The 18,572-nt window shown below is 38.9% G+C and overlaps 1 protein-coding gene across 1 annotated transcript in view; it reads right to left on the bottom strand.

Moving 5' to 3' along the window:
• Positions 1-16,795, bottom strand: part of zgc:172282 (leucine-rich repeat and fibronectin type III domain-containing protein 1-like protein) — an 83,391-nt gene extending 66,596 nt beyond the window's left edge. Inside the window, exons 1-6 of the mRNA XM_053320259.1 lie at positions 16,600-16,795; positions 15,053-15,204; positions 14,656-14,909; positions 14,258-14,501; positions 14,006-14,163; positions 12,284-12,664 (exon numbers count right to left, since the gene is read on the bottom strand). Of these exons, the coding sequence (XP_053176234.1) occupies positions 12,284-12,664; positions 14,006-14,163; positions 14,258-14,501; positions 14,656-14,909; positions 15,053-15,204; positions 16,600-16,792 (1,382 nt within the window). The 5' untranslated portion in view covers positions 16,793-16,795. The remainder of the gene's footprint in view (positions 1-12,283; positions 12,665-14,005; positions 14,164-14,257; positions 14,502-14,655; positions 14,910-15,052; positions 15,205-16,599) is intronic.
• Between the last annotated feature and the right edge of the window lie 1,777 nt (positions 16,796-18,572).

Genomic DNA, 18,572 nt, shown 5'->3' with positions numbered 1-18,572 from the left:
TATTTATTTATTTTTGCTGAGAAAAGGACACTTTGTAGTACTCTGGTGTATGTTACCAGGTAACAAGCTTGCTTCATTGAAATTAAAAAGGAGAAACATTGAGTCATAGATAAGACAAAAGCAACTCCATGATATTTGCTTGTTGCATACTCAATTGTTTGTACAGTATGTAGCACAAATATAGCTATTTGGTTTTACAAGAATTTACACACTCACACAGTAACATGCTTTATATGCTTTACAGTATCTGACCTCAACATTTATTATCATAAAAATCTGATTGCATGCATATCTGTATTATTGTAAAAGCCAGTTTACTGAATTGTGAGGCTGTAAACTTTATGCATAAGATAATTAACATGGGGACCTCTCTGCCTCAGCCTGTTTTATTATTTTATTTTATTTCATTTTATTTCATTTCATTTTATTTTATAATCTCACCATTTATTTGAGGACATCAACAGCAACCCTCTGTATATATGCTTGTTAAACAAGCTTGAAAGGGACAGATGCACATCACAAATCAGCAGGCTCGTTCATGCTTCACATACATGTCAAAAAATATATGTAAGCTACATTCACCCACCTGCTCACACTAACACACCCACACACACTCTCTCTCTCTCTCTCCCTCTCTCTTTCCCCTAACCCACTTGACACACAGTCACCCACATGCAGACACACCTCAGCCCACCCAGCTTTGCTCCAGATGCTCCCGCCACCTGCTCCGATGCTACCCCTACCCCCACCCAACCACTAACACAGACATACACACACACACACACAGTCACACACGCACTCAAGCTATCACACCCAGAAACACTACTTGTTCCATGACTTCAGTTCATTCATATGTCAGTTCAACGATGCCTGACAATTCACTATTAATATCATATCTAAAAACTCTCCTGGGTTTCAGTATTCTACATACTGCATGTGAAATGCCTGATATGTTCATTCAGCAGAAAACGGAAAGTGTCCTTGAGAATTAAAAATAAACAAGTCTTCTTCTTCTTCTGCTTCCCCCTAGCCGTGGGTAAAAAAATATCCTTGCCTATGTAAGAGCTGCAGCGGGTCTGATGATTGAAACAAATAATGACATGGAAGTGTCAAAGCTTGCTATCATCAACATAATGGTGAGATACAAGGAGTGCATTTCACATGTTGCATAATGTGCACAGCATTGCATAAAGCACTTTGAGAAAGGAACTGCTAATCAGGTGTGAGAGCAGTCACATACTGCTGGGGATATAACTGGTATTAACAGATGTGTCAAGTCACGATATACTGCATCTGCTGGTCTGTGAATCCAATATCCAAAGAATCACAAACCATAGACAAAGCATGAAAGATAGAGGGAGATAGAGGGAGAGATGGATGGGTCACATGCAGTTGGGATCATGTCTGGGTTCCTGTCTGCATTGTGTGTTTTAGTGGGTGTATTTATGTTTTTGTGTGATTGAAAAAGGTTCACTTTGACCTCCTTCTGATCCTGTGTGGTGAGAAAAAAATCTGCTAAATACAACTGGACACAGATACACACACACACACACACAGACACAGATAAAAAAACCCAAAAAACAACAACAAAAAAACCCACAAAAACCATGCACACACTTCTTATCCCACATATACTCAACAATGTACTCACTCATGCACAATTTAGACGGACAAAGTGGTGTGAATGTAGAGAGAAAATCGAAGGTGTGAGAGTTAAAGTAGAATTTGAAGAGATATCTATTTACAGGAAGCGTCTCTCTCTCTCTCTGTGTGTGTGTGTGTGTGTGTGTGTGCTTGTGTGTTATGACAGTGCTTTGCATTGATGGCAGAAGGTTAATGTACTGTAAACACACCTTCAAAGGCAGTCATGCTCCCACACCAGAATTAAAGTGTGTGCTTTATGGAGGAGGCATCTCCATCTGATGGCTGGCATGCCACACTATAAAAAGCTCTGTATGATAATATAATTTACCATATCTGCATTTGATAAAAATACTTTAACCTGATTAAATACAGATAGAAGATATGTTAATACTTGTATAGAGTTATTAAAGAAAACACTGCTCTGCCTTCCTCTTTATTATTACAATGAATTAGGCACATGTCAATAACACCCCAGAACCAGTATGAGTTAAAACAATCACAGCACTGGCAGATTTAATCTAACAAAACTAAGTCTTGAAGGCTCAAAGTAAAAATAAAAGACTTAAGAAGATGTTTTGTTGACAGGAAATGATTGCATGTGAGAAATACAGCAATACCTGTACATGCTGTAGTTGCAGTACAGTTAAGGTTTTCACTGCAATGCTCTCACTGGCAGATCTCAACACTGCCAAGTCAGATTTTACTCACACTGCAATATTAGAGTGAGACTGCATCCATTACTGTAGGTGGTCAGCATTATTAGTGCAACTCTGCATACTTTTGATGTCTTGGTGGCTGCAGACAACACTCACAAAGCATTTGCACTGAATTTAATTATAGTTGAATTCAGTGGTACACAAAGTAATTATTAATAAAAGCAAGACGCAGAACTGTATAAGTATAATACATGAAAAGATTTGTCAACAGGATTTTACTATTAGTTGTGTCATAAAAGTAGAAGTCTTCTATTTTTGCCTGGATGGGTGCAAGTAATTCACACAGAATGGGAAAATAAACACACATTATATTTGTATAGAAATTTGCTCAATGTAATGCATTAATTAAAAGAAGAGGCAGTTTAAAACGAGGGTGGTGGTACGAGAATCACACCTCTTGTTGTCTGAGTTGGTCATGTGAACTAAAAACATCACCTGACATCTTTGGTCTGTATCGCCATAGTTACAGGCGTTACTTATGACAATCAAGACAAAGATGCGGAAAAAGATTGAGACCATTAAATACCAGTTCATATGCACAGCACTCATTTCATTCTCACTCCTGCAATATATATATACGGCACATTAGAGATTCACGCTCAGAAAGAAATGCAGCTATCATTTCTAGACTGTGGCAGAATGAACGTTGTCAAAGACAGGCAGGTAGGAAAACATGTATTGCTGACATATTGATTGAATAGGAAGAAAATAAAACAATATAACAGCCAAATGTGAATATCCAATGATGCACAACCATAGATCTTTCTGACTGAAACTACAGTAAATCATACTAAAATGACAACAGCACTTGAGCTGACTCCCTGTTCAGTAAAGGGCCGGCCAAGCTGAAGCCAGGTCTGTTGGCTGAATAACGTGCTTTCCCTGGTGAAGCCTATGCTGGAATCAAAGCTATTGATCCTGCTTGACCTCTGACTGATCGTTGACTGACTCGTTCCAAAATCTCAAATGGCAGGACAAAGCAACATGCACACTCATACAGACACACACACACACACACACACACACACACACACACACACACACACACACACACCGAGATATATTCTTGAGACAAGGCTTAACATTAATGACAGCATCAACACAACAAACACTACTTGTGAACTCTTTCTGTCTGGTTCACATGGAACAGTCACTCTTAAGATAAACCCATTAATGACATCACTATAGTCACTTTGGACTCTTGAAAGAAAAAAGAAATCCATTATAATCAGGTTATTATTGTGTTTCTTCTATGAAGTTGTAAAAAGGTTCACACATAATGGAACATATGTTAAATAAACGACACATAGTTTAAATAAATACCAAAATACACCAATAATCAAACACAGGAGAAAAACACATTGCATTGTGGGGGAAATACAAGAGAATAGAGCAGAGGTGTCAAACTCATTTTCATTCAAGGGCCACATACAGACCAATTTGATCTCATGTGGGCCAGATCATTAAAAAGATGGAGGGAAGGAAGGAAAGACAGCCAAAAGGAAGGAGGGAAGAAAGGTAGGAAAGACAGACAGTGAAGGACGGACAGATGGAAGGAAGGAAGGAAGGGAGGACAGAAGGAAGGAAGAAATTAAGAAAGGACAGAAGGAAGGAAGGAAAGAATGAAGGTAGGAAGGACAGATGGAAGGAAGGAATGAAGGAAGGAAGGAAGGATGGAGGAAGGGAGGAAGGAAGGAAGGAAAGGAGGGATGGAAGAAAGAAGGAAGGAAAGGAAGGAACGAAGAGAGGAAAAAAGGAAGGTAAGAAGGACAGATGTAAGGAAGGAAAATACGGGAAGGAAAGTGGGCTGGATTGCTCCCCTCAGCGGGCCGGTTCTGGCCCACGGGCCGCATGTTTGACACCCCTGTAATAGAGCATCAATGCAGAAAATGTGACTCAGGGTGATGAAAAAAGATTTTGGAGTGTAGATTTATATTCTTCATCCAGGTAGTAAAATGTGAAGCCACTGTTGTTGTAGAATTGAAATAGTTTTGTCTCTTATCCAAAAGGCTTTACAAAGTCTACTGAGTCTAGAATATACAAAAGAAGAGGAAAGTGTGGAAACTATCACTGAAAAGTAAATGGAGATAATGACATTACCTGTGTGCTGCTCACATCAGTGCCTCTGTGCTTTTTAAAACACACTTCCAGCCTCAATCCTGGAGGGAGGACACACTTTCAGGGCTTTATTTCCTCGCTTTCAAACCGATTTACACCTTAATAATTCATGTGACTAATCACTCCTACATGACTGTCACTGCGACCTAATGACTCACATGTGATATCAAGGTATGCTTGGGACTCCCCGCCAGCCAGTAGGAGTGATGAAATCTTGGATGAGAAGGTGAAACATCAGTGTTACAATTTGGCATTGAGAAGAAACAGAAAGAACACTTTGGAGAGGACTTATCTTTATATATAGGCAGTTCTTAAATTCTTAAGTTATCTTAAAAAGGACATTATACAAAGCTGTTGATATATCACCAAATATGGAATGAGTACTTACTTTATGGTTAAGGGTGTTAATAAAAAACACACCCGAATATGTTGATACACGTGGATCAGTAATAAACTAAGAACAGATTAAAAACTACATTTCAGTTTTATTTTGAGTTGCTGCTCTTGAATCTTTATAATTGAGTTTTAACCTCTGTGTCGTCCTCCCGGGTCAAATTGACCCCGTCTTTTTCGACTGTTCCTTCCTTCCTTCCTTTCATCCTTCCTTCTTCTTTCTCTCTTTCTTTCCTCCCAAATCACCTTCCTTCCTTCCTTCCTCCCTTCCTTCTTTCCTTTCCTCCCTTCCTTCCTTCTCTCCTTCCTTCTTTCTTCCTTCCTCCTTTCCTTCCTTCTTCCTTCCTCCTTTCCTTCTTTCTTCCTTCCTCCCTCCTTTCCTTCTTTCTTCCTTCCTCCCTCCCTCCTTTCCTTCCTTCCCTCCTTCCTTCCTTCCTTCCTTGCTCCCTCCTTTCCTTCCTCCTTACCATCCTGCATCCTTTCCTTCCTTCCTTCCTCCCTCCTTTCCTTCCTTCTTACTTCCTCCTTTCCTTCCTTCTTCCTCGTTTCCTTTCTTCTTCCTCCTTTCCTTCCTTGACTCGAGGACAACAGGAGGGTTAAACCAGTATTAGAGTAAAACTAAGGCGATGAGATACATGGTATTTGTATACGGTACTAAAGAGACGTGAAGTACACTGTGTGCATAATGTATCTCAATTAAAATAATACAAATACACACACACACACACACACACACACACTGTGGCGTCAACACTTCCTGCAGCTTCCTGTAGAGATTTGATGTCACTGAGACTGACAGCTAATACACAGCTGCCAGTCAAATGTGCACACACATAAACACTCATCACACACATGTTCACATGCACGCACACACACACACACACACACACACACACATACCCTTGAATAGGTATTGATTACATAAGTCAGGGGGCTTTGAAGAGCATGTTTTAGACACCGGGTTAACTAATAAACCCCCATCCAATGGCTTCCATGTACATATACACAAATGCACATATACACACACTCACACTCACTTGGTGCTGTAATGGCATTGATCCTAAGTAGTCAGGGGGTTTTGAGACTGCGTCAGAGAGCTCTCTTTATGCTCTGAACTCCTTGGAAAATCTCTGGACTACTGGTGGTCTTTCTAAAGTGGAAATGGTTGTAAATTGAGCTGCCTGCTTAAATAAAAGTTGGATAAAATGGACACCAAGGGCATTATCTCATGAGATGCTGTGATGTAGAATTCTATGGCTGGATTAATTTACTCAGTGGAATAAAACAGAAAAAAAAGAAAGAAAAAGTATAATAGCAATTACTATTCAGTAAATTTAGAATGTATTTTATATGCTAGAAAACATAAATTAAAGCTTTTCCTGTGAAAAACATTTACTAATAAGAGTGAATTACTACTGCACTGAAAGTCAAACTATATTTATCTGCATTAGACCTGCCTGATAGTTAGTTCAATTAATTTACTTCTCACAGTACAGCTTCAGCATACATATTGCAATAGTAAGAAGCAAAAACCTCCTCAGCCCCACATCTGTTGTTCAGCTGTCATCCACTGAAACCACAGTAACCACTCTAATCCAGAAGTTTTCATTAGATCTGAGCAGGAATATGCGTTGTAATGCAATCCTTCCTGTTTCTGATTACAAAAAAGGAATAAACGTTATCCATCATTGATTAAATTGAGATTGATAGACTGAGATGGATCGGTTTCAACACTGAAAATAACCAGAGCAGACTTGTTAAAGCTCAAATATAGCCTGTCCTTTCATCACAAATATGTTTCCTTATTTCCTGTCTTCCCTGCTCCTCAGCACTTTGCCCCCCCCCCCTCCGCCTCCCCCTCCTTCTCCCCACCTACCAACCTCTCCTCCTTTGATGGCACTGTGCCTCACTCCTCCTAATGGATATTGACCAAAAGAAAGACAAGGGAGGACCCACCCATGCACCGGTGCAATGATGATGCCTGTCTAATGGATGTTAATCTCACAATGCCATGTGCTTTCATGTATGGAATCACACTCACAATTCAGACGTGATCTAATGTGATGAAGTTAGATTATCACAAATGCATTTTTTTTGTAGCCATTGATTTTTTTTGTTTCAAATTGTAAACAATGATAAATAACCAAAATGCTGTTTGTTTTTTTCATGTTGCAAATAGTACCTCTCATGAATCAAGGACTGCAAATGGAAATGAGCATTCCTAATTATAAAATGTAATTCTACCTACCTCCCTTATTCTTGTATTTTCTTATTATTTACTCTGATGCATTAGACAGTAACATGTTTATATAAATCATTTAAGATTAACATTAAAGGTACATTCTGTTTATTTATTAGATTTTTTAAATTTTCTAGCAGTGTTGTGTCCTCTTCTTGGTTTATTCTTATTCACACACATGAGGATACACGTGCACCTGCATAGTCCTATTATTGGTTTCACACTAAGCAACGCAGTAGGCTAATGCACCCATAAAGGCATGGAAAAAGAAGATTGGTAGCAAGTAAACATGGACATAAACAATGTGCTTTACAAAGAAAAAACAATTAATAATAGATGAGCAAGAAAATGCATTTAACTTGTTTGTTAGACCTCAAGGATACACCCAATGACTTTGGATGTATATCACCAGGGTCCTAATTTCCTGCAGGCGTATAAGGCCAGTGCCAGGGTAAATGCAGTTTTTATGCAATTCTCCTCTGATGCAAGCCTGTTTTTTTTTTACGTCTTTGCATGTTTGGTACTTGCCTGGTATGAGAGGAGGAGAGGCACATGCAGCTGAGGCTGTATTTATGCAGATTATGTTTTGCAGTGCAATTTTGGTGCTCATTTTAGCATAAAATTTTGTTTGCGATAGAACCTGCTCCGACCATGACTATTCACACATGCAGATGCAGAGCAATTTTCATGGCTTCGGTTGGCAGAGGCGCAAGTACACAGACGTTTCCAAAATCACAGTTTTGCATCGCTCAGTTTGCTACAGTTTTTTTTTCAATTACTACAGATTGACCATTTTTAAGAAAGATTTTTACCAATAATATCATCAACATGAGCATAATCCAACAACCTGGACTTGAGAAGTACATTCCACTGAAAGAATGAGTTTCCCACAACAACTTGTAGAATGGTGAATCTTTTCTATGCTTATTAAACAGCTGTAGTCATCACACAGCAGCAGGAATAACACAGTCTCTGATTTGAGAGGAGTGTGCATCATTTTAGGCACACCAGAAGAAACCTTATTATGTAAATTTTCCGACATGGTGATAATATTTTTCAGCATCTAAAGTAATGTTCTGTATTTTCCAAACATCAGACTAAAAAGCTGTTACTCACATATTCCATGTTTAACAATGAAATCATTTGAAGTAACTCAGAATGTGTCATGAGCTCCATGCCATTGAATCTGTCCAGACATTTTAATCAAATACAAGTTGAGTTTAGAGAATTAAAAACAAATGTCATGTCATGAGGATTATTACACTGAGTTTGCAGTTTGCACACAGTCAAGTCTCAAAATCTTTGCAGTAGTAGCTATGACACACTAACCCCAAACATCCAACCAGAATAACAAAAATAACTACTTTGATTGACAAGAAGAACAAGGTACCCTGCAACAGATGGTTTGGCTCCCACAGACACCTGACCTCAACGTCATGGAGTCAGTCTGGGATTACATGAAGAGACAGAAGCAACTGAGACTCCTTAATCAACAGAAAAACTGTAGCAAGGGTTGCCAACCATCCCTTGAAAAACAGAATCGTCCCATATTGAGCTGAAAAGGCACGCACTTTGTCCCATATTACCGTGAGAATAAAAATAATCTGTGAAATGTCAATGGAATCAATGAATGGGTTTTATATGAACATGTATGGAAATCTTATTGCCAGCCCTCTCCTGCTCTGTGACCAATGAGCTGACAGCACACTCACACATGAGAATGACAATGCAGAATCCGGCTCTTCTCATTGGTCGAGGGATTTTCTGATTTGTATTGTTTTGTGTTATTTTATACAGGACTGAGTTCTGTTAAAGAAAGATTTATTTTATTTTGTTAAATTAAACAGATTTACTAAAATATAAATTGAAAAATATTTTTTATCACTCAAAAACATGCATCAAATGAAATTCAGGTTCGAGCCAAATAATTTAAAAATCGTTTCACACACACACACATACAAAAAAAAAAGCCATGGAGGGATGAACGCAATTGGGTCGGCCAACTAGGTGTCCCTTATTTATTTTTCAGGGAGTTGGCAACCTTACAACTTCTCCAACATGCTTTGAACAACCTACTTGCCAAGTACCTTGAAAAACTGTATATAAGTGTACCAAGAAAAAAAAAAGAAAAACTGGTGCTGTTATACACCAAATATTAATTTGATTTAGAGTTTTTTAAGTTAACTGATAAATAATAATAATGGCGTTTATTTGGAAAGTCCCCTTACTTTAATTTTAATGCCTAAAACCTGCAAAGTATGTGAACCACATTACAATTTATCATGTCTGTACAACACCTTCTCTTGTTGGCAGTGGCTAGGTTTATTTTATTGAGGCTAGTTGAGTGCTAGCTTGAGCCAAAACCACTGATGAAGTCTCCATATGTGTGTTATTGTTGATTTGTGTTATCTATCATGTAGCTCCAGGCTCTCTCTCTCACCTAATCACCTACACTCACCCACATTTAACAAGTAAGGAGTGTATTTGTACCTGCAGGGCCACTGTGTTCACTAACTGCATCCAACCTTGAGCAGGCAGGTGCAGACGGACAGTTGCTATGCAGGAGAACAGTTGCCATGCTTAGAATTGTAAAGAGCTGCTTATCTCCTACAGTTAGTTAAACTGTGTGAATAAACAAGTGTCCTTTCTAGCTTAGAAATAAGAACATAAATCAGTCTTCAGTGTCAACTTTTTACGTGTTTTGGGGAACTGTCAGATTCATCTGTCAGCATGGACACAGGTTCCTCTTTTAGAAATTATTTTTTCCTATAGAGAGACAATTTCTGCGGTTGATCAACAATAAAAAAGCCAAGAAAAGTTAAATTGGTAATCAGAGAATTCCATAATGAAAATCCATTCAACAGCAAAGAGATTTTTTGTAATGACAGAAAACAAAAGTTATATATTTAGTAAACTAATTTGCACCTCTGACAATATGAAATAAATAGAAAAATACACTCCAGTCCACACTCATCTGTGACAGTATTAAGCCAGCTGTCACTCAAAACACAATCTGAGAGATTTCCTAACCTGTTACCATGACAACTCTCCAACATATGAAAACTTCTTAGAACTGAAAATAAACAGGGCTTTCCCAGAGCTTTCTGGGAGATTTAGGCAATCATGTTGGGGTTGGTTTTGGGAGAAAGATAATGTGAAAGATACCCCAAGAGCACAAATATTTACAATAAACTTAAGTGTTACAGGCGCTGATGGTAGTTAAACATGTATTTTTGGACTGCAGGGAGAAATGTTCCCTTGTTAACATGCACATAAATATTCTGCAAGGAGAAGACACAGTGTGCCAAATTAAAGTTTTAACAACAGCAATACAAAACAACTAGTATTGACAATCTAAATAATATCCATATAAGCATGGCTTAAAATAAATATATTTATAAAGGTTCAAATTAAACATCCAATCAGCATTTTCAATACTTAGGGCCAAACGAGCAAGTCCTTTCCTTAATGCTTTCATTTTATTAAAAGTACCTTCTTGATAGGTGATGAAACAGCAAGTAACATTGCAGCATTATGTACTATCATTATGAACACTTGACATATAGTGTGCATACTATACATGCAACCAACACTTCCTCTGTCACACAAGCAGCAGGGGTGTTGAACTGGTCCAAATGTAACTTTTGCCAGAGAATATAGTCACATGACAACATCGTCAGATATCCTCGATAACACTGCTACTCTCTGTCTGTCATATAAAACAAAAAGTTTGATATGTCTTTAATGTAAATGACAGCATTTGTAAAGTTCCATGGTAACCTACATACTTAAATATGTTGAAGGACATTAATATGATCCACCACATAATGACCTTTCTACCTATTCAAATCATGTGCTTTAAATCAATTCAGTGAGAACATTATTAGAATTCTTTGGCTGCTATCACAAAGAATTACCATAGTACCTTGAACTGCTCTTTCTTTCCATTGAAATTCTCTGGGTGTCCCTTCCCATTTTGGCTTGACTTGAGGTGACAGCTTGTGAAATGTGTGGACACAAGCTTTATTAAAAACAAAAGAGTGTGTACAAAGTCTTTCTGAGCTGAAAATCAGAAAACTTAGTTTGTTCCAGGGGTCTGCTAAATAAGATGTTATCTCCTTCTACAGCACAATCAACTGTCTATGTTAAAGGTTGGAAGTACTTGGAAGTGACACCAGTCAAATCAGAAAAAAACCCAAAACAAACGAATGACAAAGCGATAACCCTTGTATCGTCCTCCCGGGTCAAATTGACCCCATCTCTTTTGACTTTTCCTTCTTTCCTTCCTTCTTCCCTCTTTCTTTAATTTTTCCTTCCTTCTTCCTCTCCACCCTTTTTTTTTGCTCCCTCCTCCTTCCATCCTTCCTTCCTTCCTCCTTTCCTTCCTCCCTCCCTCCTTACTCCGTTCCATCCTTCCTTCCTTCTCTCCTAAATTCCTTCCTCTTTCCGTCCTTACTCCTTACCTTCCTTCCTTCTTTCTTCCTTCCTTCCTTCCTTCCTTCCTTCCTTCCTTCCTTCCTTCCTTCCTTCCTTCCTTCCTCCTTCCTTCCTTCCTCTTTTCATCCTTACTCCTTTCCTTCCTTCCTTCCTTCCTCCTTTCCTTCCTTCCCTCCTTCCTTCCTTCCTCCCTTCCTTCTTACTCCTTTCCTTCCTTCCTCCTGTCCTTCCTTCTGTCCTTCCTTGACCTGAGGACAACAGGAGGGTTAACTAATCTTGTCAAACTCCCAACAAACATAGAACAATATCATGTCAATAGAGCCATAATCTAAATACGGACAATGAAACCATACAGCAGCAGCAGCATCAGTAAAGCAATGCAGATAAGCATTAAAACATGTTCAATAGTAACACTCCTCCTCACATTCAGCAAACCCTACAATGGCTCTGTTCCACTCCAGATGTCTTTATCATTTCAGCTGATTAGACTTTTACAACTGAATGACTGGCTAATCTCCACTTGTATCATCTATCATCCGTTCTCATCCTCATCGCAGCAGCTGATGTCTGCTGATTAACATACAAACGGATGCAGACACACTCAACACACACTCTCTCTCTCACACACACACACACACACGCATTCACATTTTCAAACACATTTAGGCAAACACAGGAAAATGTACCACTTGCAGACAGACAGAGTTGTATACATTAAAAAGGTAGATACACAGACCTGTACACCAGTGTGTCATCTCCAGAGCTGTTGTATTGGACCTGGAACATCCTGACTCCAGATATAGGAGTCTGACTGCTCCATCTAATGAGTGCAGAGTTTCCTGTCAGCTCCACCAACGAAACCCTTCGTTCTGCCCCTCTTGTCTCGTTGTTGGGGAGAGCAACCTTAGAGGAGGTCAGGATGTCAGAGGGAGCGGGCTCAGAGGACGGGTCGCGACTGCGGCTTGTGCTGTTTGCCAGATGAGGCATCGCGGTGACAACTAGCTCCACCCTTCCTGTGGATTCACCTGCAGCATTGGAGGCAATGCAGGTGAAGTTTCCCGAATCCTTTAGGGACGTAACATTGATCTCCAGGCTTCCATTAGGGAAAACCAAAGTTCTGAAAGAAATGATAATTCACAAATAATAATTTGTATTTAGTGTATTTAGGAATTGACTGAGATATGTCATAGCAACATATTTAACAATAACAAAGAAATTCAGGGAAGGAAGGGAGGAAGGAAGGGAGAAAGGAAGAAGGAAAGGAGGAAGGAAGGAAGGAAGGATGGAAGGAATGGAGGAAGAAAGGAAAGGAGTAAGGAGGGAGGGAGGAAAAGGGGAAAGAAGTAAGGAGGAAGGAAGGGAGAAAGGAGGAAGCAAAGGAGGAAAGGGGAAGGAAAGGAGGGAAGAAAGAAGGAAGGAAGGAAGTAAGGAAGGAAAGAAGGAAGGGAGAAAGGAGGAAGGAAAGGAGGGAAGAAAGAAGGAACAGTCAAAACAGACGGGGTCAATTTGACCCGTGAGGACGACACAAAGGTTAAATATTAACTCTCACACAACATAGACAAGTAAGTCTGTTATTGTGGTTAGTCTTGAATTGACTAGAGAAGAATTACAAAAAAAGAAAAGACAAAAAACAAAACAAAAACAAATTTATAGTAGTAATATCTACCAATGAGCTAGGTGACTCTAAATAGAGGGCAGGATCTAATGGACCTTTTTTTTGATGTCAAAGCAGGAAAAGCAAAGGTGCAATTGATAACATTAACAACAGCTCAGCCCCATTTGGTTTATTTCAAATTCATCACCCTGGTAGATCGTATAATGGTTCACCAGTACAGCCTCCTTAAACACTTGATTGAAACTGTGCTGTTGTTAATGCCATCAGTCCCACCTGTGCTGTGGCAAAATGTCTGCTGTACAAAACGGTCTACTGGCTTCATCAGCGTTGTCAATATTATTGTTGTCCATTTTGCATCTGTGTGTTGCACACAATGATGGTGCCAACATCCACCACCAGCAGGATCAATGCAATGACTGCCAAGCTAAAAGGTTATATTTGTCACTAGCTGTGGGATTCATTGGCATAAGGATTATTAACCTGAAATAGTAGATGGAAAAAATACAACAATACTATTACTGTATTTTATCAACTAGCCTTTTCTTAAGAGCATTGAACATAATTACACTGATGTATCATTATATCTCCAATTGTCATCAGTGGATATACCTTCAGTAACCGAGATGCTTAAGGGGTGGGGAGATTCAAATTCTGACCTCAACATCAACCTTTTAATCCTTTTTGGCACTGAGCTCGATTAGTATATAATTTCATCTGCGAACTGGTGCTCTCAGTGGTTGAGTCATATTCCCTAAATGAACACAATCTATAGGCCAGTGGAGAGAAGTAGTATGTAGTGCTAGTATGTAGGATTATGGAGGCATACAGTGCTAATGTAAGTACCTGGAGCTATTAGATATAAGTCGGCCTTCAGGGCTGATCCAGTGAACTTCAGGCTCTGGATCACCATTTGCTTTGCACTTCAGGCTGGCAGGCTGGCCCTCCATAGCAACTGTATGAGGTGACTTACGGGTCAGCACGGGTGAGTCACAAATAAACTCCTAAAAAGGGAAAACAGATTTAGACACTATATATATCCCAAATAGTTTTCTGTAATATATTATTTCCATTATTTTAGGTATATTAGTGTGTCACCTCTTCAGGTATTGTCCAGAAATATTTGGCACTGAGGACAGAGGGAGAGGCACATGTCTCCAGGTCATCTTCTCTGGTCAGTCTCCTCAACCAAAGAAGTTCACAGTTACAGTGAAGGGGGTTGCCACCAAAACTCAACACCAGGGAGGAAAGAGGACTGCCTTTGGACTTTGCATAAACTGGGATTCTCAGGAACAGTGGGTCCGGAGGAATTTTCTTCAGCTTGTTTGATGTCATGTCTAGCCTGTGAAAAGATAGCAGTGTAGGGAAGATGAGAAAATTATCATGAGACCTACAGTAATTAATTCAGTCCATTTCCAACAAAGCATCAGTTAAGTTTATTATCTAGGAAAGTGAGGAAAATTTTGAGTTATTCTTTTCATTATTAAGATTTTTACCTAGCCAGTTTGTGCAGGTTGGTGAATACTCCTTGGGGAACATTTTCTATAAGGTTGTGATCCATATTTAGGGTATTGACATTGGTTAGACGTCCGATTGTCTCCCAGGGCACCTGAGCGAGGTTGTTGTAACTGAGGTCCAGATCCTCCAGTGTAGACAGGAAGTCATCAAAGGCATGGGGAGATATGGAGTGGAGCTGGTTGTTGGCCAGAATTAGGTGGCGTAGGTTGGTAAGGCCTTTGAAATGATCATCCTGGTTGGCAAAAAAGTGAAAATATCACAACTATATTCTGCCATTGTACCTCTAAACTTTAAAATCCATTGATCCATCTGACAATTACTTACTTTTTTACCACCAACAGTCCATGCAACCATCCATCAATCAATCAATCTTACCTTGATCACAGTTAATCTGTTAGAGTCTAGGTGGAGAGCTCTCAGTCGCCGCAGGTCACTGAAAGCTGTGGGGAGGATCTGACTGATGGTGTTTCTGGACAGTGTCAGATGTAGCAGACTGGTCATGTTGGCAAAGTCTTTCCTTCGGACGGCTGGGTATGAGCAGGATAAATAAACACACATAAATACAGTATTAACTGTGGTTACAGGTCTTAAGCGTGCCAGATAGTCTGCATGAGTAGAGTATTAGAAGTCAGTAGGTGCTCATACACTAAAAAATGACTAGGCTAACCAAAGGAAAAGTGTTCAGGAACTATCATGCTTTCACTGAAGTGGACGACTCTTTGTGATGTTTAGCTTTTTAGGGAAAAAATCTCTCTGAGCTGGAAAGTGAGAAGAGGTATAAAATAAACAACAAAATAGCAAGTAAGTGGATACATTTACTGAAATGGTGTCTGCTTTTCATGTTTCTGTGCACACACACACTGCTGTCAGATCCAAACTACGATGATTTAAATTTAGACTGGCAACTTCATGCTGAATGAGCCTGTAGCTTGCCAAGGCTACAGGCTATGATACTGAGTGTGCTTTTATTAATTCCTGTTAAATTAATCTGGTATCTCTCAAAATGAGGGATACCAGATTAGTTTTCACAGAGTAGTGGTAAACTGAAATTGATTTGGACGTGAAGGATGTGACTTAAATGAGTACAGCTGTTTGATATTGTTAACGGTGCATCAAACTATGTTTCGGGACCCTGTGAACATAGTCTTTTTTTAGCTTGTGTGTCTTTTATTGTGGCAGACTACGGAATATAATTTCTTTTAAGTCAAGCCTGTGAAAATTAGGTGGCTGCCTCGGTGTGAGCTAATGGGAATACAGATTAAAATAAAAGAATAAAGCAACACTTTGGTTCTTAAAAATAAGCTTGTATCAAAGAAGCAAAGATAAGTCTTTGATATAAGAAGGAGATGAATCATGAATGAGATTTGCTAGAGTGTAACACGAAACAAAAAAAGTTGAAAAGTTAAAAAGAAAAATCCCTACTCATGAGAATTATTGTCATGTGGAGACTAAAAACTGGTGACATGGGCTAACAATATTAATTAAATATGAATTGATCAGTGACAACTATTGAGTGTGCTTCCATATAAACAACCAATCTGAGCCTATCCATCAACTGATGCGTAATGACAAAAGGAGGTCATTGAAATTTGATGGATACATTGTGATTGCATAAACAATACAAACATATGTATATTGTATAGTACATGATTGATTATTGATGTATTATTTATTTATTGGCAATGCTCTTTTGTCATGTCTGTCTTGCTGTATCATTGCTCAGGATCAAAAAACTGCTACTATTGCTGATAGTATTTTATCAGAAACACCTCTACCACAGCTTTAAAGCACAAACTCTGGAAGACATTCTTTAATTGATGGAGGTATGAACAAATTTGGCCAAGCAAAATATCTCGATGCCCTGCTTTGATTCCTTGATTGATCGTTAAATTGATAAAAGTACAGATTAGTTGGTGTGCTACCTGTGATGAAGTTCTCTTGAAGCCGTAACTCCACGGTACGACGGTCGATGGCAGCAGGAACAAACAGCAAGCCTGTCTTGGAGCAGAGGATAGCGAGCGATGGAGAAAGGCTCTGGCACATACAGCGTTTCGGACACTGCTGTCCCCTGCATGCCGCCGCCAGCAACAGCAAAGAGAACCACAGCCGTTCCATTATCCTCCACTGGGAACAAGGCAACTGGAAGACACAAAGAAATAAGCAATAAAGGTGACTGGATTCAAAGTTGGCTTTACTTAAGACAAATGGCAAACCAGGGTGAATCGCTGCCCTCTAGAGAAAATGAATCAGTCACAAAGAGGATGAACTGTTGGAACATACTGTAAGCATTTACAGATATGTAAAGCCCTCTGCAGACTTTTTGTACTTTGTAATTATCTTCAGTAGGCATTTGCATTTCTTGTGCATTGATTTCACAATCACAGATCAGGAAGCTACAAGTAACATCAAGCTCCTATTAAATATTTAAATATAACAAGCACTTTATTTAGGAAACAAACATGATCTGTGTCTTTGCTAGCTTGAATTAGCTAGCCTGCAAACTGTAGCATACTTAACTTGTTAAACATAGCCGTGTAGCTGAGGTGGCCAAGGATTGCACATATTGAGCATAAAGACATTAAAAGTGTAATACAAGCTAAAAGTACCCAGTGGGATAAACAATGGAATCTGTCTCGGCCCTGTCACCGAGCAACCAGCAATTCTAAATGTCTACTACTGCATAATATATCAAATTTACAGCAATGAAAAGTGACATGTAATGTTAGAGCCTGTGTATGACCATGTACTTCTGTGTTTCTCTGTCGGATAACTTTTTAAAAGTGCAACAGACCAACCAACAACCAATCTACCACAGTATGTGCTTACTGCCCATATCCTGTGCATACCTTCAGGGGATGTGACTTATTCCAAGGCAATATAAACTAAAAACCTCAGCTAGACTGCCAGACTTACAACTAAATAGATAAATACCACCAATGGAATGTTTTATTGATACATAATATGAAGCATGCCTCTAGGGTTTACACATTTTGACTTGAACATTTAATTCCATATCCAAATAAAAGTAATTTTCTTTTTTTTTTCAACTTTAGAGCTGAGAGAGGAGTGAGAAGTAGTACATGTTTGATATTTTGATGACTCACTTTGCACCACAGTGAGCTTAGTTTCAGTAATCTGTAGAGTAGAGTGCACATGACACACTCATATTTTTATTCTGATTATGGTGATAATGTCATTGAGGCAGAACAAAGGATCAAATTTACAACATTTTTAATAGCATCCTTATCCATAACAGCTTGCATGCTGAATGAAGACCTTTCCTTTAAGTTCATTAACTCCTTGATCTATCTACAGTCACAAATATGAATGATGCATATTGTCAAGGATTATGCACAGTTCCTATGAGCCTATATTCCTATGTGCACAGCCTGCACTAAGCTGCTGCACACAAACTTTGCTCTTTTCCACATCAAACAGTTTATTTGGCAGCATTATAGACACATATACATTATAGATGCACAGTTGGTTAACACAGTTGCATAAGAAATGTCACGTCAACTGCTCAGGGCCATCTCTTCCACACTGAATAGCATCCACAATATAATAACAATACAGACTGATGTATGTATGTATCAGCATTGTGTGGTAAAACTGAACATCACAGGAGATCAGGGACAGTGTTAATGTGGTGATAGTTTATGCCTAGGTTTAGTAAAAAGACCATTGTTTCACTCCCAGTTTGGTAATAGTGACATTGTTGTTGCATTGACATATCGCTAAATATTTAAATGCAACATTAATAATCAATTAATCAAGGGACAAAAAAACAAAACACAATAAGACAACCTGGAAATTCTGTGGCTGCATTGTTATTTGTATTTAAATGTGATTGACTGCTCTACACTGTCATGTAAATGTGATTATTGTGTGCACC

This window comes from Scomber japonicus, chromosome 6, assembly GCF_027409825.1.
Source record: "Scomber japonicus isolate fScoJap1 chromosome 6, fScoJap1.pri, whole genome shotgun sequence".
Classification (NCBI taxonomy): Eukaryota; Metazoa; Chordata; class Actinopteri; order Scombriformes; family Scombridae; genus Scomber; species Scomber japonicus.
The sequence above is the reverse complement of the archived record's forward strand: the minus strand, read 5'-3'. Positions and strand labels throughout refer to the sequence as shown.